This window comes from Elephas maximus, chromosome 17 (assembly GCF_024166365.1).
Source record: "Elephas maximus indicus isolate mEleMax1 chromosome 17, mEleMax1 primary haplotype, whole genome shotgun sequence".
Taxonomy (NCBI): Eukaryota; Metazoa; Chordata; class Mammalia; order Proboscidea; family Elephantidae; genus Elephas; species Elephas maximus.
In genome coordinates this window covers 33,870,144-33,894,028 of record NC_064835.1, presented here as the reverse complement: position 1 = coordinate 33,894,028, position 23,885 = coordinate 33,870,144, and the positions used below count along the sequence as shown (strand labels likewise).

The 23,885-nt window shown below is 45.8% G+C and overlaps 2 protein-coding genes across 7 annotated transcripts in view; one reads left to right on the top strand and one right to left on the bottom strand.

The window, feature by feature from the left end:
- Positions 1-19,782, top strand: part of NFRKB (nuclear factor related to kappaB binding protein) — a 50,256-nt gene extending 30,474 nt beyond the window's left edge. For all 3 annotated transcript variants that reach the window (XM_049856256.1, XM_049856257.1, XM_049856255.1), the window contains 14 exons: positions 1,610-1,689; positions 1,797-1,843; positions 3,498-3,558; positions 3,868-4,042; positions 5,010-5,116; positions 5,759-5,882; positions 6,096-6,175; positions 6,347-6,567; positions 6,660-6,930; positions 7,776-7,985; positions 11,061-11,828; positions 17,551-17,657; positions 18,473-18,608; positions 18,730-19,782. In XM_049856256.1, coding sequence (XP_049712213.1) covers positions 1,610-1,689; positions 1,797-1,843; positions 3,498-3,558; positions 3,868-4,042; positions 5,010-5,116; positions 5,759-5,882; positions 6,096-6,175; positions 6,347-6,567; positions 6,660-6,930; positions 7,776-7,985; positions 11,061-11,828; positions 17,551-17,657; positions 18,473-18,608; positions 18,730-18,855 — 2,513 coding nt within the window. In that variant the 3' untranslated portion in view covers positions 18,856-19,782. The remainder of the gene's footprint in view (positions 1-1,609; positions 1,690-1,796; positions 1,844-3,497; positions 3,559-3,867; positions 4,043-5,009; positions 5,117-5,758; positions 5,883-6,095; positions 6,176-6,346; positions 6,568-6,659; positions 6,931-7,775; positions 7,986-11,060; positions 11,829-17,550; positions 17,658-18,472; positions 18,609-18,729) is intronic.
- A 2,689-nt stretch (positions 19,783-22,471) lies between these two features.
- TMEM45B (transmembrane protein 45B) overlaps positions 22,472-23,885 on the bottom strand; it is a 49,353-nt gene continuing 47,939 nt past the window's right edge. For all 4 annotated transcript variants that reach the window (XM_049856261.1, XM_049856259.1, XM_049856260.1 and 1 more), the window contains exon 6: positions 22,472-23,221. In XM_049856261.1, the coding sequence (XP_049712218.1) occupies positions 23,110-23,221 (112 nt within the window). In that variant the 3' untranslated portion in view covers positions 22,472-23,109. The remainder of the gene's footprint in view (positions 23,222-23,885) is intronic.

Here is a 23,885-nt window from a genome sequence, read left to right as displayed (position 1 = left end):
GAGGCTTTCTCTGTGTCAGCTCTGAAGGAGGGTGATGCATCAGTCTTCCCTTGGTCTGGGAGCATCTCAGCACAGGAACCTCAGGTCCAAAGGACGTAGTCTCCTCCTGGCACTGCTTTCTTGGTGTGAGGTCCCCAACTGTCTGTTTCCCTTTATCTCTTGAGAGATAAAAGGTGGTGTAGGCCATACCCCAGGGAAACTTCCTTTACATTGGATCAGGAATATGACTTGGTAAAGGTGTTAGAATCCTACCCTAATCCTCTTTAACATAAAATTACAATCACAAAGTGGAGGACAACCACAGAATACTGGGAATCATGGCCTAACTAAGTTGATACACACATTTTTGGGGGGATATAATTCAGTCCATGATATGGGATAAGCCAGAGCAGGTATCTCTTAGAAGTGTTGGACTCTGAGGCTGCTTGCCTCAGTAGTAGGTGATAAGAGGTTAGGTCGAGGAATGGGAGTTATGAGAAGAGTGAGGAAATAGCCATCATGGAACGTGGGAAGACAGCTTGACAGCCCTGACGGTGGGATTGCGAGGCAGTGCCGAGGGCCTTGTGGAGTCTGCTAACCATTAATTTAAAGTGTTACACTTTACCTTTTTGTGTGATTTCTCTTACAGCCTTCAGTTGCTTGAGTTCAGGCAAGGAGAATGTGGGTAGTCTAGCTTTGGAGCTTTGCTGGATGGGAATGATGCAAAGATAGAAGCACAGAGATTTTACTGTATTGCCAAGAGTTTTGTTGAAATGATGGACACAGAATTGAGCTGAAGAGGGAGCGAGTGAGCTAGGGGGGCTCATGGGAGAGGGTAAGTAGAGTGGCAGTGGACTCCAGGAGTCCTGGTGAGTCAAGGTGAAGCTTTGGTAGGGATAGTTGTACAGGTAAGCAGGAAGTCTAGGTGATTGTGGTCAGCAAGCAGAAAGCTTGGCCGTGTGCAGGATCTCAACCCTGGCTGTACACTATACTCAGTTGGGGAACTTTTAAAAACCTGCTGCCTGGGCCTTACAGGGATTTTGGTGAACTGGTTGGAGTGGGACTTCAGCATTGTTGCTTTTAGAAATTCACCGGGTGGTGCTTACAGTTAGCCAGGATTGAGAAACACTGCAGTAGGCATTTTGAAGATAGAGCTGTTTTAGGTAATGACAAAGTCCATTTGTGATTGTGGGAATGAGTGGCTGGAGTAGAGAGAGGAGATCATTGAGATCACAAAACTGAGAGGTTCAGGTATTGTCTGGACTGTCCATATGGATGTTGAGGAGAAAGGTGAGCCACGTGCCCTGTGAGGAGGAGTGAGAAGTCAGTCACGGCAGTGAGCAGGGGACACACAGGTGGGGAGGTGCAGAGGAGGAGCCTCCAAGGAACACGTTTTTGTTTATTTTGATTTTCCTGAAGAGCTGGGGAGTAGTGGTCTGGAAGCGTCTGTGGGGTACAAGGAGGCCGACAGTATGGGGTGGTTTCACAGGCAGAGAGAGGGTACTTGCAAAGGACCATTGTTGCTGTAGGTTGTCATATGTTATGTCTGTGGCATAGATGTGACAAGTAAGGTGAAAGTTGGGATTTTGAATAACCCTTTAGTTATTTTGTATTTTTGTTTTTCTCTTAGGTCAGTCTCAAGATAATGAAAAGGAATTAGCTGCTCTCTTCCAGCTGTGGCTGGAGACCAAAGACCAGACTTTCTGTAAGGTATGGTTTTTAAGAAACACCAGACCTTTCTTATTGGATTTCCAGAGCCCTCAAGTTAACGAAAATCCTTCGTTCATTTACCGGTTTACACTTTTCCTTTTCTCCAGCAAGAAAATGAAGACAGCTCAGATGCCACCACCCCTGTCCCTCGGGTGTGAGTATTATATGCTATTGGTGGGTGGTGTCCCAGGAAACCAGAGTTGAAGGTACTGCCATGGTCTTGCTGACATTTCTGAGTATTTGAGAGCTTTAATGGGCTGTAGAGACCCAAGGACTCCACTGATGCTTTCTTACCTTTTTCAATACTCCTAAGGAGGGCAACACACTTCTGGCAGTAAGAGTGGCTCCCTGTGAAAGAATCCTTTTTTTTTTTTTTTTTAACTCCTTAGTCTTAAATTATTTGGTTGTTGTTATTGAGAGCATTACACAGCAGAGCATACACCAGTTCAGTATTTTCTGCGTGTACAATTCAGTGACGCTGATTACATTCTTCACCATTCTCACCCTCCTTTTCCAAGTTGTTCCTCCTCCATTAGCGTAAACTCGCTGCCTCCTAAGTTTCCTGTCTAATCTTTCAAGTTGCTGTTGTTATGTTTGATCCCATATTGATAGTTATTAAAAGAGCACACTATTAGTTCGGCTTACTCGTTAAGCCAAACTATTGTTTGGTTTTAAAACATTTCAGAGGATATTTTTTGGTTAAGGTTTAAAGATTATCTCAGGATGCTAGTTTCAGGAGTTAATCCACCCTCCATGGCTCCAGATACTATGAATTTCATGAAAATTTGAAATTCTGTCCTGCATTTTCCCCCTTTTGATCAGGATTTTTCTATAGATCTTGATTGGGAGAAGGACTGCATAGTAGAGTCTCTGAGAAGGATGTGATCTATCTTGTAGGTGGGCATTCTTTTTTTCCTCCCTTAGTTCCCATTTGAGAATGATTCATCTAACCCAACTTTGTTTTATCTATGAGAAAATTGAGGCATGAAGAGATTGACTTGTTGCAGGTTAGTGACAGGACCCGACTAGTATTCAGATCTCTTGACTTGTAATCCTGCATTCTTTTTATCACATCATCTCATAGTAATATTTTCTGTTGTGTATGGGGTACCCTGGTGGCGAAGCGGTTAAATACTATGGCTGCTAACCAAGAGGTCAGAAGTTCGAATCCTCCAGGCACTCCTTGGAAACTCTATCGGGCAGTTCTACTCTGTCCTATAGGGTTGCTATGAGTCGGAATCGACTCGACAGCAGTGGTTTTGGTTTTTTTTTCTTATGGGGTCGCTATAAGTCAACCAACACGATGGCACCTGGCAACAATGGTTCCTGAGTTAGATTTCTAAACAGCAGCATAAAAATCCAACATCTGTCCCTAAATGTAGAAGAACCACTGTCTAAGAGTAAAAAAGTAGGGTTGTGGAATTCAGTTTCCGGCTAGAAGGCAGAAAAGCCACCCTTGTCACCTAACACCCATGTTCCTCCAGCTATGACTTTCTTGCCGCCTTTAGGTTAGGCTTCTTTCATGGTGGTATTGGAAACAGCAGTTAAAAATGTCAGCCTCTTTCCCATCTACTCAATACTTTTTTGACTTTCTGAGAATCACACAATTTGGGAACACTGACAGGAGTTACTTGGTAGAGCTGGAAAGTGGACTTTTGACCTTTGCAAGAATTAGGAATACTCATGAGGGGACATTTTTCGTGGTGCGAAGGGAATGGACACATTTTGAGTAACGGTTCTGGGTGCTGGAAAAGGGGTGAAATCACCTGCTATCCCTCAAAATTGGTACAAACTTCTTTATGTTCCAGAAGAACTGACTATGTGGTACGGCCCAGCACAGGGGAGGAGAAACGGGTTTTTCAGGAGCAGGTAAGAAATACCTAGAACCCAGTGTAGTGAGGCCTGATTCTCCTTGGGTATGGGTTCTTGATGGAAATCCCTTAGAGATTCTGTTGGTCGGGATTGTGTGTGGGGGGTGGAAGGGGAATGACAGATGCTTTGATGGTCTTTTCTCCCAGGATAGCAGAATCAGCTTATATTCACCTTCTTATCATTTTGCTCAGTGACTGGGGCTCTGAGGATCACCCTCTCCCTCGGGGTAGATCCCCTTATTGTAGGGGAACTGGCGGGCACCCCACTGATTCTGACTTAGGAGCCGTCTCTCTTTTCTCTTGGTAGGAGCGCTACAGATACAGCCAGCCCCATAAGGCGTTCACCTTTCGCATGCACGGCTTCGAGTCCGTGGTGGGGCCCGTGAAGGGTGTGTTTGACAAGGAGACCTCCCTCAACAAAGCCCGTGAGCACTCGCTGCTGCGTTCTGACCGGCCCGCCTATGTCACCATTTTGTCTCTTGGTAGGTGTCCTGTGCTTATTGCCAGGGATTCCTTTTCTTAACCCCAAGAGCATTTTGTTTTTGCTTTTTATATAGGGAGGCTTCTGAGGGTCAGGTATAGCTTTTGGAAGCTTTGTAGCTTGGGAGGTGGTGGGGAATGTCTAGCCCCCAAGATTTATTCCAGGAATCGGTGTTTGTTTTCCCTGAAGTCTGGGTTTACATTCATTTTAATTCAGGAATTGTTCACAGAATGGCTAGTTTTAGCTTAAGTGTAGGAATTTGCTTCCTCCAGGATCTCACTCCTTTAAACAGGGGGTTTCTTGACATTTTTTTGTGCCATGAAGTCCTTTGACATCTGGTGAAACCTGTGGATCACTTCTCAGAATTATGCATTTAAAATGCGTAAAATAAAAGGCATAGTTATAGAAGAAGCCCATCATGTTGAGACTGTTATCAGAATATTAACACAAATTTACGATACAGAAATATATGTGCTTTTTTATCATATTAAATGACAAGCTCTAGCAGCAGGTCTTACAACCCTTATAGTTTCCTGATAGTGATGACTGTGAGTGATGTTTTGAGTTGTCTGTGCTAGTATAATGTGATATGAAAATATCTGCGATTTCTTTTACAGCATCCTGGGCACTGCCAGTATATTGTGATTCGTTACTTTTGTTCTTAATTAAAGGAGGCGCTAAATTTCAGTTAAACATGTAATTTTTTTCTCACCCAAGTTCACGGACCCACTTAATTCTGAGGTGTTCATGGAATCCCTCTTCCCTGAAAGTGTGAAGAATGTACAGGAAACTCTAGAGGCAGAGCTGTCAGCCACCAGGGGGCAGTGTCCACCTAATGCTGAGCCTTGGTAAGGTAGAGAAAGCGTAGGTGCAGGGAGCCTCAAACCAACCACCAGAAGGAAAGGGGCACCATCCCTCAGTAGAAGCTCTGCTTGCCTCTTGGACTTTCCGTCTTTTGCTTTTGTCAGTTCGGGATGCTGCAGCTCGGCTGCCTAATGGAGAAGGCACACGGGCAGAGATTTGCGAATTGCTCAAGGACTCCCAATTTCTTGCACCAGATGTCACCAGCACTCAGGTAGGATGGGGAAGAGATTTTTTCTGCTTTGTTCCAGATGGATTTAGGAAGACCTATGAGCAAATGTAACATAGAACAAAGTTTTAAATAAACCCAATAAAAAAAAACCAAACCCAGTGCCATCGAGTCGATTCCAACTCATAGTGACCCTATAGGACAGAGTAGAACTGCCCCGTAGAGTTTCCAAGGAGTGCCTGGCGGATTCAAACTGCCAACCCTTTGGTTAGCAGCTGTAGCACTTGATCAGGGTTTCCATGAGGAAGGAAAAAAGAGGATATCTTGACAAATGCATAGAGCAGTGACGTGAAATACTTGTGAATGAACCACGAATTTGGTGCTGAGCTCTCCTTTAGCTTACACTGAAGGGATGACTGGCCAGTTACTTAGTGCACAGTGTCCATGACGCTGAAAACAAACCAGTGTCTCGGGAGTCTGTAGTGAGCCACCGGGAGTGCTACAGCCAGGCTGGGATATAATCTCTCTACCAGCTGTGGCTTCTTGCCAGTGTCCAGATAACTTGTGTGTGTGTTTTGCTGTGTATATTCTCAACAACAAAATAAATAAAATTATGTATTAAAAAAAACAAATACCTTGTTATCTGGGTCTTACTTGTCTCCTGTTGATCTTTCTCCTGGTCTTCAGGTGAACACGGTGGTGAGTGGTGCCCTGGACCGGCTTCATTATGAGAAAGACCCGTGTGTGAAGTACGACATCGGGCGCAAGCTGTGGATCTATCTGCACCGTGACCGCAGCGAGGAAGAGTTTGGTGCGTGAGGCCCCTGGGGCAGCGTGGCAAGCCAGAGTGGGGCTGCGCTGTCGTTTTGCCCCAGTTCTGCTATTTTCTTCGTTGGCGTTCAGGCAGGAGAGGCTCGCAGGGGCAGGAATCAGCCTGCTAGTGAGGCCACTAGCGAGGCCTGGGTTTTAATGGAGCCACTCCCTTTAGAGTGCTGTTGCTGAAGCTTACTACTCTTGTTTACAGAGCGGATTCACCAGGCACAAGCAGCTGCAGCCAAAGCCAGGAAAGCCCTTCAGCAAAAACCCAAGCCCCCCTCCAAGGTGGTAAGTGACCTCATCAGAGCATCTGTCCCAGCAGCCTCTGGGATGGTGATAACTAGGAGTAGATCCCTGACTCTCACCCCCTCAGTGCATCAGAAACTGCAGGGGCCGTGCCCTTCTTCAGTGGAACCTTAATGAAACCTGCCTGTGTATTTGCTTTACCTTCATCTGTAGAAGTCCAGCAGCAAGGAGGCTTCAGTCAAGGTCCTTGGCAGTGGCCCTTCAGAGCAGAGCCAGCTGAGCCTCAGTGACTCCAGCATGCCGCCCACCCCTGTCACCCCTGTGACCCCCACCACTCCAGCCTTGCCTGCGACCCCTATCTCCCCTCCACCTATCTCGTCGGTGAACAAAAGTGCCCCTAGTACCTGCTCAGAGCCAGCTAAATCTAGCTCCAGGTGAGCTTCTCTGCTTCCTCCCCAGCTCTTTCCCTCCAAAGTCTCTTTGTAGGCAGGTCCTGAGCTCTTTGTTTTCCCCTGATTTTCCTCAGTGTCCTTCTGGTATCGTCACCAACAATGCCTCAGCTGGGAACAATGCTTTCCCCACCCTCCAGCCAGACTCCACCAGCTTCCCAGGCCACCGCCCGCGTCATGAGCCAGTCCGGCTCTGCTGGACTGCCCCAGGTGCGCGTGGTGGCCCAGTCTGGCCTTCCTGCTGTTACCCAGCAGTCAGCAGGGTCCACACAGACACTGCCACAGATGCCAGCAGGACCTCAGATCCGGGTTCCAGCCACTGCTGCACAGACCAAAGTCGTCCCCCAGGTAATGGGAGCTGAAGGTCATTGGGAAGCAGGGAGAGTGGACCCGGAGATGGTCTCATGATTCCAGCGGGCGGGTTCTGAGGTGATTGTTATTGATGATGACGCTGATCACAGTAACTCATCTAATGCTCAGACCTGGGTAGGCGTTTTCACCTACTGCTTTTTATGTATTGGGAGTCAGAGCTTCAGAGAGGTGTAGTGGTTTACCCAAGGTCATGTCAGGAGGTGGGAATTAAATCCAGACTTGGTCATTCTAAATCTCAGCCTTTTTCCATTGTGTCTCCCTTCCTAGCCATGCCAGCAACTGGTTGTGTCATTCTAGAAAACATTCGTACCCTTTTCACCTTCGTCTCCTTTGCTGTAAAAGGAGAATCACAGTAATAGTTGTGTTCAGTGCATAGGCAGGGGTATAATGAGATGTTACATGTCAGCGAAACCTACCGCCGTCGGGTCGATTCCAACTCATAGTGACCCTGTAAGACAGAGTACAGCTGTGCCCTGGAGTTTCCAAGGCTGTACGTCTCTACAAAAGCGGGCTGCCACGTCTGTCTTTTGTGGAGCAGCTGGTGAATCACCGACCTTTTGGTTAGCCTTCAAACACTTTAACAGCTATGCCACCAGGGCTCCCCTACATGTGAAAGCATTCTGAAAGTTCAGACGTTCACACAAATACAAGAAATGTGCACTGCCCGCTTCAGAGAGCAGTGAACCTTAGGCACTGGTAGGTTAATTGAATTGCCTGGAAGATGCCCAGCTGGAATTAGAAGTGCTTTCAGAAGTGGTAGAGATTCTGTTGATCTTCTCTTCAGTGTCTAATCAGAGTCCTGCCCTCATGTTCTGAACTAGACGGTGATGGCCAGTGTTCCAGTCAAAGCCCAGGCCACCGCAGCCACTGTGCAGCGGCCTGGAGCTGGGCAGACGGGGCTCACAGTGACAGGTCTCACCGCCACCGCCAGCCCTGTGAGCAAGCCAGCCACCAGTTCTGGAAGCTCAACTCCAAGTTCTTCGACAGCAGCTGTCATTCAGAACGTCACAGGGCAGAACATTATCAAGCAGGTAGGTGGACTCTGCTGGGAGGGTCTGACTGCTTTGTCCTAGAGCAAAGGACAGTCGGATGGATGTGTCCTGAAAAAATGGTGCCCATGGAAAACATTTGTGATCTCTGATCCTTGATTTATAGGTATTTCAGGTGTGTTTCCAGCAAGGCCAATGCAAGCTTCGTAGATGCTTAAGAGATTTCCTCTGTTTCTTTCCATATGAGGTTCTAGATTTGGAGTAGACTGTGAGAGTACAAAAGTAAAAGAGTATATCTGTACTTCCTTGGTGTGGATATGACCAGGTAACCATTAAACTTCAAAGAAGTGTTAGGCAGAATAGCAACTAGCACTGCCAGGAGTGCATACTGTGTATCTGTACGCTGTGGAGGCCTTTGAGATGTTAAATAATTTAACTCTTTTAAAACTGTGGGGTGGACACTCATTTTTAAAAAATATTTTGTTGTGTTTTAGGTGAAGATTTACACTTTCAAACTAGTTTACCATTCAGCAATTCAAGCACAGCGTGTTCTGTGACATTGGTTACAGTCCCTTCAGTCTGTCAGCCCTCTCGCATTCCCACCCCGTCCACCCGTTTCCATCCATCCAGTTTTCCTGCCCCTCCTTGGCTTCTCATCTGTGCATCTGGGTAAATGTTGACTACCTGGTCTTGTGTAAGGTGGTTGTTTAAAGGAGCACATTCCTCACAGGTGTTATTGTTTATTTTATAGGCCAATCCATGATTTGGCTAAAAGGTGACCTCCAGGAGTGGCTTCAGTTCCAGGTTAAAAGGGTGTCTTAGGGCGGTAGTCTCAGGGGTGCCTCTAGTTCTGTCAGTCCAATAAGCCTGATCTTTTTTATGAATTTGAATTTTGTTCTATGTTTTTTTCCCCATTCTAACTGGGATCTTCTGTTGTGTCCCTGGTCAGAACTGTAAGTGGTATCCAGGCACCATCTAGTTCTTCTGGCCTCAGGCTAGAAGAGGCTGTGTTTCGCATGGGCCATTTGTCCTGTGGCGGGGGCGGGTAGACACTTTCATTATCCCCATTTTGCCAGTGAGGAAATGGAGACACAGAAAGGTAAAGTACCATCTTTTAGTTTTCCGTTAAGTATTTATTGAATGCCTGATGTGTGTCAGGTACAGTTCTGTGTGCCAGGGTGCAGTGGTGTGTTAGACTAAGTGCCTGCTATCGTGGAGCTTATATTCTAATGGGGTTACAAGACAGACAAATACTTAAATGTCAGATAGTAATGAGTGCTGTGAAATTCAGTAAACAGGGTAAGTGGTAGAGAATGGTGGGTGCTCATTTAGCTGGGGTGGCCAGAGAAGGTCTCTCTGAGAAGATGGCATTTGAGTAGAGATCTCAGTAAAGTAAAATATGCCATGTCATGATCATCTCTGGGTAGAGTGTTGGCAGTATTGGGGTGACAAGGGGAAATGCTGCAAGTCAGGAGTATGGTGTGTGAGAGGAATGACAGGGAAGCCCAAATTTGTGGCTGAAGCTTAGTGAGCAGGTGTGAGAGTGTCAGGAGATGAGGTCCAGAGAGGTTGCCCATTCTTAAATCATGTGGAGGCTTGTGTTGGGCCTGCTGAGGACTTTTCCATTTAAATGCGATGGGGAGCTGTGGGAAGACTGGGAGCCAGCATGATGTGATCTGGCTGCTGTGTAGGGGACGAGAATGGAAGCAGGGAAGCCAGGAAGGAGGCAGTTGTAGAAATCCAGGTAAGAGGTGATGCTGGCTTAGTTCAGTGCGAGTAGCCATTGGAGGTGATGACAAGTGTGGGATTCTGGAAGTAGTCAGAAGATCAAGTCAGTGTTATTTTCTGGTGGCTTGATCATGAAAGAAGGGTCTGAGAGTAGGAAGTTGAGAATGACTCCATGGTTTTTGGCTTGTGTAACTGGGTAGATAGTGACATCATTTACTAAGGTAGAAGGAAACATTGAAACGTAGAGGATTGGAGACTGAGAGAGAAGTGTTTTCATGAAGGAGGGGGTCAGCAACTGTATCAAGAGCAGTGAAAATTTGTTTAAGATGAGGCTTAAGAATTGACCATTCATTGGCAATAGGTAGTTGGTGAACTTGACAGCTGGTTCCAGTGGATTGGTGGCTTCCTGGGGTTGGGTTCAAAAGAGAATGCAAGGTGAGGAAGTAGAGACAGCAGAGGTAATTTTAGAGGGATTTTTCTTTTGAAGGGAGCAGAGAGCTGGGGCTCTAGGTGGAGGGAGGTGTGGAGTTTGCTGTTTTCTTAGGATGGGAATGTCATAACATGTTTGCATTCTGATGGCGGTTATCCCGTAGAGAGGAGAAAACTGATCATGCAACAGATGGGGCTAGAAGGGCTGCATGAGCGGATTGGCCTTAGATGGGAGTGAGTCAGTTGTGGATTTGGTACATGACCCAGATGTCTGGTCCCAAAGTCCATGTTCTTACTATCATACCACCACTCTCAAACTGGGGATTGTGCTAGTTGGAAATAGACACTTTTGAGGTAGTTAGGGAAATGTGGATATACACGGATTATTATGTGGTATCAAGGTAGTTAATTTTGTTTGGTATTTGCCATAACATTTTGATTATGTTTTTCAAAAAGTTCTTTTTCAGGTTGCAAATGTGTACAGAAGTATCGATTAATGGAATGATTTATCTTGGATTTACTTTAATATCCCAGTTCCTCTCTCCTCCTCCTCTCCTCCCAAATGGGAAAGAAAGATAAAACAAGATTGGCAGAACCATCACTCTTGGGTCTGGGTGATGGGTAAAAAAGAAAAAAAAAAACAAAAAACGCGGGTTTATTGTGTTCTTCTTTACTTTTCTGAATATTTACAGTTTTTCTAATTGAAAGTTAAACAGAAACACTTTACCCATGAAGTGGAGGTTTGCCTAATAATACTGGTGGCATAGTGGTTAAGAGCTCAGGCTGCCAACCAAAAGGTTGGCAGTTTGAATCCACCAGCCGCTCCTTGGAAACCCTATGGGGCAGTTCTGCTCTGTCCTTCGGGGTCGCTGTGAGTCGAAACTGACTCGACAGCACCTAACCACAGCAGCCAGCTTACTGCTGTGTCCGCCTTCATCAGTGCTGTTCCTTCCCCTCCAGGTGGCCGTCACCGGGCAGCTTGGCGTGAAGCCCCAGACAGGCAACAGCATTCCTCTTGCAGCCGCCAACTTCCGTATCCAGGGCAAGGACGTGCTGCGTCTGCCACCCTCTTCCATCACCACAGATGCCAAAGGCCAGACAGTCCTGCGAATCACTCCGGACATGATGGCCACGTTGGCGAAGTCCCAGGTTACCACAGTCAAACTGACCCAGGACCTCTTCGGGACAGGGAGCAGCACTGCGGGCAAAGGCATCTCTGCTACCTTACATGTCACCTCCAACCCAGTCCACGCAACTGAGAGCCCTGCCAAGGCCAGTTCAGCCAGTGCCCCTTCATCCACTCCAACAGGCACCACCGTGGTCAAGGTGACTCCTGACCTCAAGCCAGCAGAAGGCTCTAGCTCAGCTTTTCGCTTGATGCCAGCACTTGGTGTGAGTGTGGCCGACCAGAAGGGGAAGAACACAGTGGCCTCTTCAGAAGCAAAACCGGCTGCCACCATCCGCATTGTGCAGGGCCTGGGGATGATGCCTCCCACAGCAGGCCAGACCATCACTGTTGCAGCCCACGCCAAGCAGGGGTCCTCGGTGGCCAGCGGGTCTGGATCTGTGCATACTTCTGCAGTGTCCTTGCCCAGTATGAACGCGGCCGTGTCCAAGACTGTGGCAGTGGCATCTGGGGCTGCAAGCACCCCTATCAGCATTGGGACAGGAGGCCCCGCTGTGCGACAGGTCCCGGTTAGCACCACAGTTGTGTCCACGTCCCAGGCTGTGAGTAACACTAGTGGTCAGGAATAGCCCCTCTGTCTAGGAAGTGTCTTTTTTTTTTTTTTGATGTTTTATTGTGCTTTAGGTGAAGTTTACAGAGCAGATCAGTTTCCCGTTCAGTAATTCATATACAGATTGTTTTGTGACATCGATTGCAATCCCTGAAATGTGTCAGCACTCTTCCCCTTTCCACCCCAGGTTTCCTGCCCCTTTCTGCCTTCTCAGCGTTTCTTTTGGGCAGGTGTTGTTCATTTGGTCTCATGTACTTCATCTAAGGAGCACATTCCTCTTGAGTGTTACCTTTGGTTTTATAAACCTGTCTAATATTTGACTGAGAAGTGAACTTCGAGAATGACTTCAGTTCTGAGTTAGAAGGGTGTTTAGGGGCCATAGGCTTGGGTGTTCCTTCAGGCTGTTAGACCAGTAATTCTGGTCTTTTTTGTGAATTTAGATTTTGTTCTACATTTTTCTCCTGCTCTGTCCACGACTCTCTACCGTGATCCTCATCAGAACAGTCAGTGGTGGTAGCCAGGCACTATCTAGTTTTTTGTTCTCAGGCTACTGGAGGTTGTGGTTCATGTGGTCCATTAGTCCTTTGGACTACCTGCTTCTTTGTGTGTTTGGTTTTCTTCATTTTCCTTTGCTCTGGATGGGACAAAACCAATAGATGTATCTTGGATGGCTGCTCGTGAGCTTTTAACCCCAGACACTACTCACCAAAGTAGGATGTAGAACATTTTCTTTATGAACTATGTTGTGCTAATTGACCTAGATGTCCACTGAGACCATGGTCCCTAGCCCTCAGCTTCAGCAACTCAGTCCCAAGAGGTGTTTGGTTGTGTCTAAGAAGCTTCCATGACTGTGCCCACTGTGTGCTCTAATATATATATGAATATATACACCACATATACAAATAACGTTTATAAAAATATCCACAGCCGGACTTGGTTGTGTCCGTCAGTGTGCGCCTATATTCCTTCCTACCTCTGTTCAGCATACATGTATCTGCTCGTGAAATTGTTTTTACTGTTGTTGTAGGATTGTATATGTTATAGTCTTTACTGTGGTTGCCTTTTTGTGTGTGTGTGTTCCTCTCCGTGTCTTCCTTCGCTTTGGTCAAGTTGTACTGACTTCCCCTGCATTGTGTGTTGCCTTTCCTTTCACCAAAGTTAACACTTGTCTACTATCTAGTAGACTTTCCCTCCACCCTCCTTCCCCCCGGTAACCAGCAAAGATTGTTTCTTTCTGTGTGTAAACCTTTTCTTGACTTTTTATGGTAGTGGTCTCATACAGTATTTGTCCTTTTGTGATTGACTGACTTCACTCAGCATAATGTCCTCCATGTTGAATGATGATGAATCCGTGAAAGATCTCACAACGTGGATGAGAAGTTATGCAGATTCATGATTATTCTTTATTGTTGCTTAGTAGTCCATTGTGTGTATGTGCCATAGTTTGTCTGTCAGTTGATGGGCACTTAGGTTGTTTCCATCTTTTTTGCTGTTGCGAATAATGCTACAGTGAACATGGGTGTGCATATGTTTATTTGTGTGATGGTTCTTATTTCTCTAGGATATATCCCCAGGAGTGGGATTACTAGCTCATGTGGTATTTCTATTTCTGGCTTTTTAAGGAAGTGCCATATCATTTTCCCTAGTGGTTGTATCATTTTACATTTCTTCCAGCAGTGTATAAGAGTCCTAATCTCCCCACAACCTCACCAGCATTTACTGTTTTTTTGTTTTTTGATCAGTGCCATTCTTGCAGGGGTGAGGTGGTATCTCATTGTAGTTTTGATTTCTATCTTTCTAATGGCTAATGACCACAAGCATCTTTACGTGTACTTTTTGGCCGCCTCAGTGTCCTCTTTGTGAGGTGTCTGTTCGTGTCCTTTGCACATTTTATGACTGGATCGTTTTTTCTTTTTGTTGTTTAGGAAGCCTCTTAAGGCTGTTTAACTCCCGTCACTTGAGAGACTCCCTGAGAACTAGGAAACTTCTCATTTCGGAGAAGTCACCCCATTTTGACTCAAACAGACTCTCTTGTTTTCTTCTGAAATTTATAAAAGGGTAATGCTTGCATAGAAGTACATTCAGGGAAAATATTTCTTTCACCACCCTCCACTTCTCCCTTCCTGAGTGCTGATTACTGTTAGTAATTTGGCATTCATCATTCCACTCCTTTTCCTGAGCATTTTCATACATATACACATAGTTTTTAAAAAATACACGTGAGAGAGTTTACTCACTCTGTGTTTTGGGGATATTTTCTAGGGCATACACAGCTACTGACTCTTCTTTTTAGCGGTACTATAGACAGATGGAAATCCTGGCAGCATAGTGGTTAAGTGCTACGGCTGCTAACCAAAGGGTTGGCTGTTCGAATCCGCCAGGCGTTCCTCGGAAACTCTATGGGGCAGTTCTGCTCTGTCCTATAGGGTCGCTATGAGTTGGAATTGACTCGATGGCACTGGGTTTGGTTTTTGGTTTATAGGCAGATGGTTTGCACTCCACTGCTAACTTAAAGGTAGGTGGTTTGAATCCACCAAGTGGTACCACAGAAGATAGGCCTGGCAGTCTGCTTCTGTAAAGATTACAGCCAGAAAACCCTATGAGGTAGTCCTGCTCTAACACATGGGGTAGCCATCAGTTGGAGTTGACTCAGAGCAGCTAACAATGTAGTAATCCACAGGAGGGATGTGCTCTGACCATTCTTCTGTGAGAGGGTACATCTCACTGTTAGCCATCAGTGAAGGTCCTTGTACATGCTTACATGTTTCTAAAACAACTAACAACATAGTAATCCACAGGAGGAATGTGCTCTGACCATTCTGCTGTGAGAGGATACATCTCACTGTTAGGAATCTGTGAATGTCCTTGCACGTGCTTAAATATTTCTGAAGCACAAATTCCTAGGATGGGCCCTTAGGGTGCCACCGGAAAGACCACACCAGCTTCCACTGCCACTGGCTTATTTTGTGCTTCCCCCATACCCAAATTGACATCTGGTGTCACCAGTCTCTTTAACCTTATACACCTGTCTTAACTAGTCAAGAGGGATTTCTTTTTCCTTTCATTTCCCTGGTTACCCAGGTGGTGTGCAGCACCTGTTCACTTATTCATACTGGCTGTTGGCATAGTCTCTCCAGTGGTGAATTGCCTTTTATATTTTTTCCTTATTGTTCAAAGGGGCCTTTTATATCTTCTGGAGTTAATTCTTGATTCATGTAAAAATATTTCCTCCCAACCTGTCAATACTGCATTTTATGCAAATAACTTGGACATTCTAAGTTTGTTTGCCAGCTGTACCCCCACCCCCCCTCCAGGAGGTAGTTTCATAATTTGCGCTACGCTAATTTTTTTACACATTGCTGTAAAAAAAAAAAAAAAAACTGAACATAGTGTGGATACAGAAATACCTCATGGGGGCGGGCTAGGTTGGCAAACAGACTTAGAAGCATGGCTTATTTGTGTGTTGTAAAAATATGGTAGTCTTTCAGCCTTGAATCTGGAGACTTTTGTGCTGTAGGTATTCACAGTTTTATCCACTCAGATCTGGCAGTGTTTTCTTTTATGGTTTCTAGTTGTCTGCCTTGCGTCTTTCTTACCCCAGTGTTGTCAAAATAATCGAATACTTTCAGAGTAAAAAAAAAAAAAAAACTATAATTGCTAATCCATTTGAAATGTGTTTTTGTGAATGGTGTAAGTAGGGATCTAACTTCATATTTTCATATTATTCCAGCATCGTTGACTAGTTGATCCCTTCCTCGGTAACTTGAAATGCCACATTTACCATAAACCAAATCCCCATGTCAATGCAGGTGTGTTTCTAGAAGCGTGTGTATATATTCTTTCAAGTGACCTCTAGGTGAGTAAGGTGCACCGTTCTGAGGATCAGAGTTCATGTGGACAGTGTAAAATATAGTTTTACTTTTCTAATCAAAGTATATAGTAAAACCTCAGTAATTTGGGATAAATCCCCGAGTGATGAAGGAAAAAAGGACATACATATTAGCAAAAAAAAAAAAATCTGAAGTACTGTGTGATTTAAAAGGAAATATTTATTTAGGCTCCTGTATCACAGAAGTCAGAATAAGGAAGCAAGGAAACTGCTTACTTTGTCTTTTTGTGTCTTTTGAATCCTGTTCCCCCTAGTGGCATCTACCGTATTCTAATCAGGCTTAGGTAATATAAGCAGAGGCATTTGGTGGAGCAGGAAGTATTGGCTGGTGCTTTTCCCCTTCTCTACTCAACTAGTTTGGCTAGTTCTTGACAGGACAGTTCCAGTTGGTGTACTGGTGGTCTGGAATGTTTTAAACAAGTAAGCATTCTTAAGCAAGGAGAGAATAAACCCATAAGTAAATCCATTTGGAAGCACCATCTTGAGGTACCGTGCTGCCTGTTGACCTCTGTAAATGCTTTCTAGTGGGCTACACACTGCAGGTAAACGGTCTAGAGATGGGTGCAGGGACCCCAGACCAGGTTTGCTGTTGAGCGCCTCACCACTTAGAACTAGCCGGCCCATAGAAATGTCGGTGTCTTGTCTTAGCATCCTGTTAACCCCTCTTTTGAATTATTTTTTAAACCAGATTTACATAAGATTTTACTGTATACCCAAATGCATGCATTTTATTACCAGTAAGCATTAAAAACCAGGCAGCCTGAACACAGGTGATACAGTGACTTAATCTTAGCCACCCCAGATCCCAAAGGACCCTAAATCAAAAAACCAAACCCGTTGCCTTCAAGTCAATTCTGACTCATAGCAACCCTATAGGACAGAGTAAAATTGCCCCGTAGGGTTTCCAAGGAGTGGCTGGTGGATTCAAACTGCTGACCTTTTGTTTAGCAGGCATAGCTCTTAACTACTGTGCCATCAGGGCCCCCGAAGGACCCTGGGTCTCTAATTTGTTGTTGTTCTTGGGCCTTATTAATTTTGGGGCTGGACTTTTCACCTGGTTGAGTTTATTATTAGTGTCCCCTAACTCACCTCTCTTATCTCTGGGAGAAATGGAAAGCACCTGGGGCATGTGACCTTTTCCTAGTCAAATGCGCCCTGTTGTTCCTGCCACCCAGCCTGCATTCCGCGGGAGCAGTAGGTAGGCAGTTACTGTATTAACTCTGCATTCCTCTGCCCTTCCTTACGTTTATTTCTCCACATAGTTACTGTGTGTGCCATGGTGGCGGAGGGGGGGGATACAGAGATGAATACGACCCTATTCTCTGAGGATCTTAGGATCTGGTACCATGATTAACTGAGTGTATGCCATATTTTTACACAAATAATGCATCCCTTCTATGTTTGTTTGCTAACCACCCCCTCCCCCCCCCCCCACCGTGAGGTATTTTCATAAGCGGTTGGCACATAAACTTAGAAGGTGTGCATTATTTGTGTAGAAATACAGTACTTTGCGATTTAGGGACACACCTTACCTGATTGTGATGATAAGAGATTGTATGTGGCTGCTCCGTATGTGGCATGAAAGAGGATAACAGATCAAATGATACCTGACTACAATCTCTAATCTTTTAACTAGAACATATGTGCACTTTTGTGAGGGCTGATAGGCCCAAACCTCAGGAATATGGGGACCCTGGAGGGTGTAGGGATAAAAGCATCTGATCGGCTGCGCTTGCTTCTCAGTTCTTGTAGCCCTGCAAGTAACACTTGGTGGTTTCCCTTTTTTCCTTGGATTCCATGAGACCTGATTGCTCTTTCTCTTTAGGGGAAGCTGCCCACACGGATCACCGTTCCACTTTCTGTGATTAGCCAGCCTATGAAGGGGAAAAATGTGGTCACGGCCCCCATCATCAAAGGCAACCTTGGAGCCAAGTAAGTCCTGCGGAGTAGTGAGGAGGCACCCAGGTGAGAGAGCTGCCCTGTCTCTGTGTCTGCCATCGAGTGGGAAGACAGCAGGCTTCCGGGGCCTTCCCCAGTGTGGCGCCTTTTAGTGCTCCTCAGCAGTGCTGAGCACCTTGGACTGTGCCAGGTGCTGGGCACGCAGCAGTGACTAAAACACAAAAACCCACGCTGTAGCCAAGCCTACGTTGTTGAGGAGGAGAGAACTAAGAAAGTCTAATACATACTAGATTGGATGATGCCACGTACTGTGGAGAAAATCAAAGCAGGGGTGGGAGCGGGGAGGTAAAATGGGGCTAGAGGTGGCCATTTCAGGTGTGATGCTGAGGGAAGGCTTCGCTCTGGCATTTGAGCCGGATGGTGTGATCATTTGCTAGATGAGGACAGACATGGGACTCTGGGCTTCCTGTGGGCCTGACTTAAACAGAGATCAAAAGAGCAGGATAAAATCAGCCCTATGGTCTCGAGGCAGCTTGTGTGACGAGGCTGTTTTGGGGAGGGTATCTTGTTAGGAGCACAGACGTCTCTGGGACAGTTAAGGAGGTGTGGCGGCTGGGGCCATTTATCCAGAGCCCTGGGAGCTTCTGGACCCGCTTTTTTCTTCTGCCATGGGAGGCATAGAAACTGAAAGAAAGATGGTCTCATCAGCTGGTTTCCACTTGAGTCCAGAATGCTGAAATTTTCACGAGGCTCCAGACATCTCCCCGTTGTCTCTTGGCGCACAGCCTCCTTTTGAGTCAGAGATACGCATCCTCTTGTCATACGTGACCCCTGCTTTCCTTCCACAGCATCAGTGGGCTGGGCCGAAACATCATCCTGACTACCATGCCGGCGGGCACCAAGCTTATTGCTGGCAATAAGCCTGTCAGTTTCCTCACTGCTCAGCAGCTGCAGCAGCTTCAGCAGCAGGGTCAGGCCACACAGGTAAGGCCCAGGACAAACTACAGGCCGTACCAGTCTTCCGTCTCTTCCTTCTGCTCTTCTTCATTGATGCATGACTTGAATTTTGCAGTCTGCTGATCAGACATTCTCTCTTTGCAAACAGGTGCGGATCCAGACTGTTCCAGCATCCCATCTCCAGCAGGGAACAGCTTCTGGTTCCTCCAAAGCAGTCTCCACTGTTGTTGTGACCACAGCTCCATCTCCTAAACAGGCGCCTGAACAACAGTGATGATGAGAAAGAAAGGGCTTCCCAAAGAGACCACACCTGGTCTGTGCTTCTAGCTGAAAGGCCCGGGGGCAGGGAGGTTGCATCGTTCTTCTAAGTGTGTCTGTTTAAGGAGGACACATAGTGGGGTGATGGCAACAGTGGCCTCAGTTCTGCAGCCACACCCCGCAGTGCAGCATGCTGAGCAAGGGTCAGCCAGGGTTCCAGGGTCTGCCCCACACTGATCAGGAGGAGATTCTGCATTAGATTTGCATGGGGTCTCAGCTGGGCCCCCCAAGCCCAAGGGTTTTCCAGCGAGTGAGACATCTGGGAAGGCTCACCAGCTGCAGACTGCATATGCAGTGAGTAAGCCTCCTACGTGGAGATCGTGTTTTCTGTTTTCTGGTCTGCTCCATGACTAGCGGTCTGGATGTGAGCTTTGTGCCCAGAAAGTTTTCTGTAACTTATTTTTTAAAGAACCTATTGTACATCTTTATCAAATAGAAACTTGAGCTTTAGCCCCTCTAAGCTGATTACTTATTCTTTTGACCAGAATGAGAGAACAGCAAGATCCTTACTAAGTTGGTGGCTGACTTGTTAGCTACACAGCAAATGAGAGGCTGTAAGATGGGAAGGAAACAGAGTGAAGTGGTGCCGGTTCCCTAAAATGGAATTTGTTTGACGCTGCCTGTTGCAGCATGGGGTGTTGGGATCTTGACTGTGGTACGTGTGTTTACCTGCCGACTTTGTCCTCCTCACCAAGGCTGTTGATGCTCAAGTCCAGAGCCAGGTAGACAGAGTAGGGGTGCTGCAGCCATGCTGCTTCTGCAGTACAGACTTTGCTGCCTTTTGGAGGTTGTACCTTCTGCTTTGCCCCAGAGCTGGGCTCAAGCGAACTGTGCCCTGTGGGCCGGCCACTTATTTTTGTAAATAAAGTTTGATTAGAACACAGCCACACGCATTTGTTTACATATTATCCGTGGCTGATGTCGAGTTCCGCAGAGGTAAGTGTAGTTGTGATAGAGACCGTATGGCACTTAAGCCTAAAATACTTACCTGGCCTGTGAGAAAAAGCTTGCTGACTCCTGCCCCAGTACAAAGGTGGCAGGAAGAGAGTTGGGGGTACACGGGGCCAGGGCTCACCCTGCCAGGTGGCGCCAGTGTCCAAAGAGGTCATTCTGGATTTGTGAGTCATTTAGTCCTGGCAGTTCCACACCTCGCCTCAGCCTCCATCAAGCAACAGGCAGTGCTCAGGATGATGTAATAAGTAAACCACTGGTTGTTAAAAATACAGGCCTCTTTTGTATTGGGGCAGAGGTGGGGGTAAAGCTTTTTTGCAGTGATAGGGGCTTCTCCGTCTCTTTTGAAAGTACCCAGATAATCAAAAAAGTATCCTTAATCTGTGGAAAATGAGTGATTATCATTGATGGGCTCTGGCTAAGGAAGTAAACGTGGAGGACGAGAATGGAGATGGTTGAGGTAGGATAGGGGGCTGAAGGTGGATCAGGCAAGATGCAGAGGAGAGAGTGGATTGGTGGATACAGAGTGGTTTTACAGACATCTCATTCTCATAGCAGTTCTGTAAAACAGAAGTCATCATCCCCGTTGTAATTCTGAGAAAACGAGTCAGAGTGGAAGTCAAAGAGAACCAAAATGTAAATCCAGTCTTCTGACTCTAAGTCCAGTTCTCTGTCACTGTCTTGTTAGATGATGGCTGTGAGGGGTCAGATGAGGCTTGGGGAAGACCCAGAGTTAGGAGTGGAAAGTCTCCATTATAGAGAGCAGTGGTGAACTGGCTAAGATTGAGCTTTTGATGGCCAAGTAGAGGGCTGGCACAGAATGTACTGAGTAGTTTCATGGTGAGAGGTCAGGACTGCAGTGAAAGGAAACACGGGTCTGTTAACCGCGTAAAGGAGCATGCATTTGTGTTTTATAAAACTGATGTTTACATATCATTGTTATTGCTTAGAGTCAGATTTCATGTAGATAGTCCATGTGACAGTTTCTCAATAAGAAAAAAGTAGAAATTTGAGAGATCTTGTCTCAGGTATTTACTGCTGGTTACAAACAGAGCCCTTCAGAATTTACGAATGATTTCACAAAAATAGCTCCAGCGTTTAGCCTCAACCCTACCCCCAAGCTTTTTCTTATTGACGTCACCTGACTCTGCTCAGCTCCTTTGTGCACACAGGTGTGAAATAGAGTAGGGGCGTAAAATACTGGTGTGTTCTGTAGGATGCAGATGTAGGATCTATGCCCTAACAAGTGTGATTGTAATCCTGACCTGATCCATCTTGTCACCGGGATGTTGTAGAACGAGAAACTCCCTGTTGGGATTGTTCAAGGTGACATTACCAGTATTTGCACTAAACATGGTTCCTTAGGATGCAGACTCCAGGGATTTCCTAGGTGTAGCAGCTGGGGCGGGTGTTTGGGGGAAACAGTTCCAGAAGATCTCCTGGGTGGTAGCCATTGAGTCTCTGAACCTGTGCTTGGCAGAGGCTGGTAAAACCATTCAGAATGTGTATCTGTGACTGGATTTGGTGATGGCATTGGGGTGGGTTTGTGCAGTACTACCACATCTGAGGTTATACTTAGGCTGGAGTGGATCACTTCCACGGAAGTGTACCACGTTATGCTCTGAGCGAGGCATCAAAATAAATGTAATATTTTACGTCTGCCCATCACACCCTCACTTTGGAGAAAATACTACATTTCCTTAAAATATCCTGTCCTTTTATCTAGGATGGAGATCTTTTCCATGAGAGTAAAACAGGGAATAGGTTTCTCCTTCCTACCTCCAGTCCCTAAGGAAAGAACACATTTTATATGAGGGACACAGTAATTGTCAATACTAGGTCCTCCAGTACTTGTGGAATGAATGCTTCGTTTCCTACTCAGCTTGCAAACCAATGTAGATCCCGAAAGGTGTCCCAGGAGCCCTTCATCCCTCATAACTAAACCAGTATTTTTAAGCAGCTCCTCCTTAATCCCTGAACTCTGAATGCTGACTAACCATGGGAGGTTACCTTTCGTGTAATTATAGTGTATCTTCCAAAGAGTGTGCCGTGCTTCACGTAAGCCATCTCTGCCTTGTTTGTATGAAGTTGCAGGCTGGTGAGTCACACTGAATACTGGTTTTGTCACTTACTAGCTATGTGACCTTAGGCCAGTCAGCCTTTCCAAAGAACCTCATATACTTAAAATACAGGCGGTTGTGAGAATCCCATGAGATATGGTGCATCTCAAAGTCTGGAAAATGCTACATAAACAAAAGGTATTATTTGGTCTATAAGACCCTTCAGATTTGCCCTAACCTACTTCGTTAGCTTGTAGAACTTTTTCTGAACTCTATTCTTCGTTGCCTTTGTATATACTATTCTTTACCTGGAATGTGCCAACTCCCCATCTCTCCCCCTCTCCGACTCCCGTTGCAGTTTGCACGTACCCCTTTCAGCACCATGTACACTGTGTATACCTGCTTGCTGGCCATTGCTCCCATTAGATCGTGAGCCTTGTACTGAGCAAATGTCTCCTTGATCCCTACCTAATACTATTGCAGTGCTGGTGCAGAGCAGATGTTTAATAAACATTTGTTGAAGGAAGTTAAAGTGAAAAAGAACAGATCCAGAACCAAGACTAGAGCGTGAAGACTTTGTATTCCATGTCAGCATTCATGCATTACTTTCATCTGTATCAGATTCAAGGCCTTCCATAACCTGACAGTTTTCTTACCTACTCATTTTACACACTTCCTGTCAGCACCCTCCATTGGGGCACCTTCGAGAAGTCAGAACATCTGAGTTCCAGCTCAAAGAATCACCCACAGCCTGATTCCATGACTTACCAACAGTGGTAGTACAGTCCTTTGGTATATCTGATTATTATGATTAGTTCAGATATATTTAGCAAGTAATATTTAAAAGACCAAATCTTGTGAATGATGTCACTTTAAAAAATATACAAGTTAGAATTGTGTCTGTAAAATGAAGTCACTGTCCTTCACTTAAACATTCTAATGTCTTTCTAATAAGAAAGTACCCGCTTTCTTGAGAGGAAAGGAAGAAGTTACCAGAAGCAGTAAGTTGCGCTGCTGCATTCATACCCAGAGTTCATCCATGAGACCACTTCTTGCTCTGAAATGCTCAAGAGTCTGATCTCTCGTCACACGGGGACACAAATGAAGCTTGCCGCTTATGGGTGGGACTTGGGTTTTCTGTATGCAGGGTACCACACCCACACAGGCAGTTGGACATCACCCCTGCTTGTCCCCTCATCTCATTCCTCGTCTGAGCCGTCCAGGAGGGCAGTGTGGCAAGTGTGACCTGACTTCAGCTTCTGGATCCCAATGACTTCTCCGTTTCTATATCTCTTTAGCCGAGTCAAAAGGCTGCAACAGGAAAACAAGCAAATTCAGTCAGCCAGAAGAATCCCCTGTTCCCTTACCTGGAGCTGTTTTTAAAGCATCTTCATATCTCTATCAAGTAATATGATTACTTGGTTACATATCTGAGTGCTCAGACGATACCTGTCATTGTATCCAGTAGATTAAGGGACTTGTGACTACAGTTAGTTAATGTCATAATTCAGACAGTTCACATCCACCAGTTGCACCTTGGAAACCTTGTGGGGTAGTTCCGTTCTGTCCTATACGGTCGCTGTGAGTTGGAATTGACTTGACGGCAGTGGGTTTGATTTTTTGTTTGTTTTGGTCGTGACCAGGCAGCAGAACTGAAACTATAACCTCCAGCTCCCTCCTATTGGATCTGCACAGTACTTTTCTAGGGAAGTTACCTGCTTTGGGTCTAGGGAAATAAGAAACTGGAAAAAAAGTTAGGGGCAACTACGACAGCAAGAAAACCAGTAATGCCATGTGCTGAAAGTTACCTTAGCACTGCGATTAAAGATGGGCTCTGCAATTACCAGTTGTGTAACCATGATAAGTTACTAAACCTTCTGAAGCCTTGGTTTCCTCATCTATATAAAACGCGGGAACAGACCGTACTTCGTGAAGTGATAAGGATCAAATGTGGTAATACAGTTTAAGGGCTTAC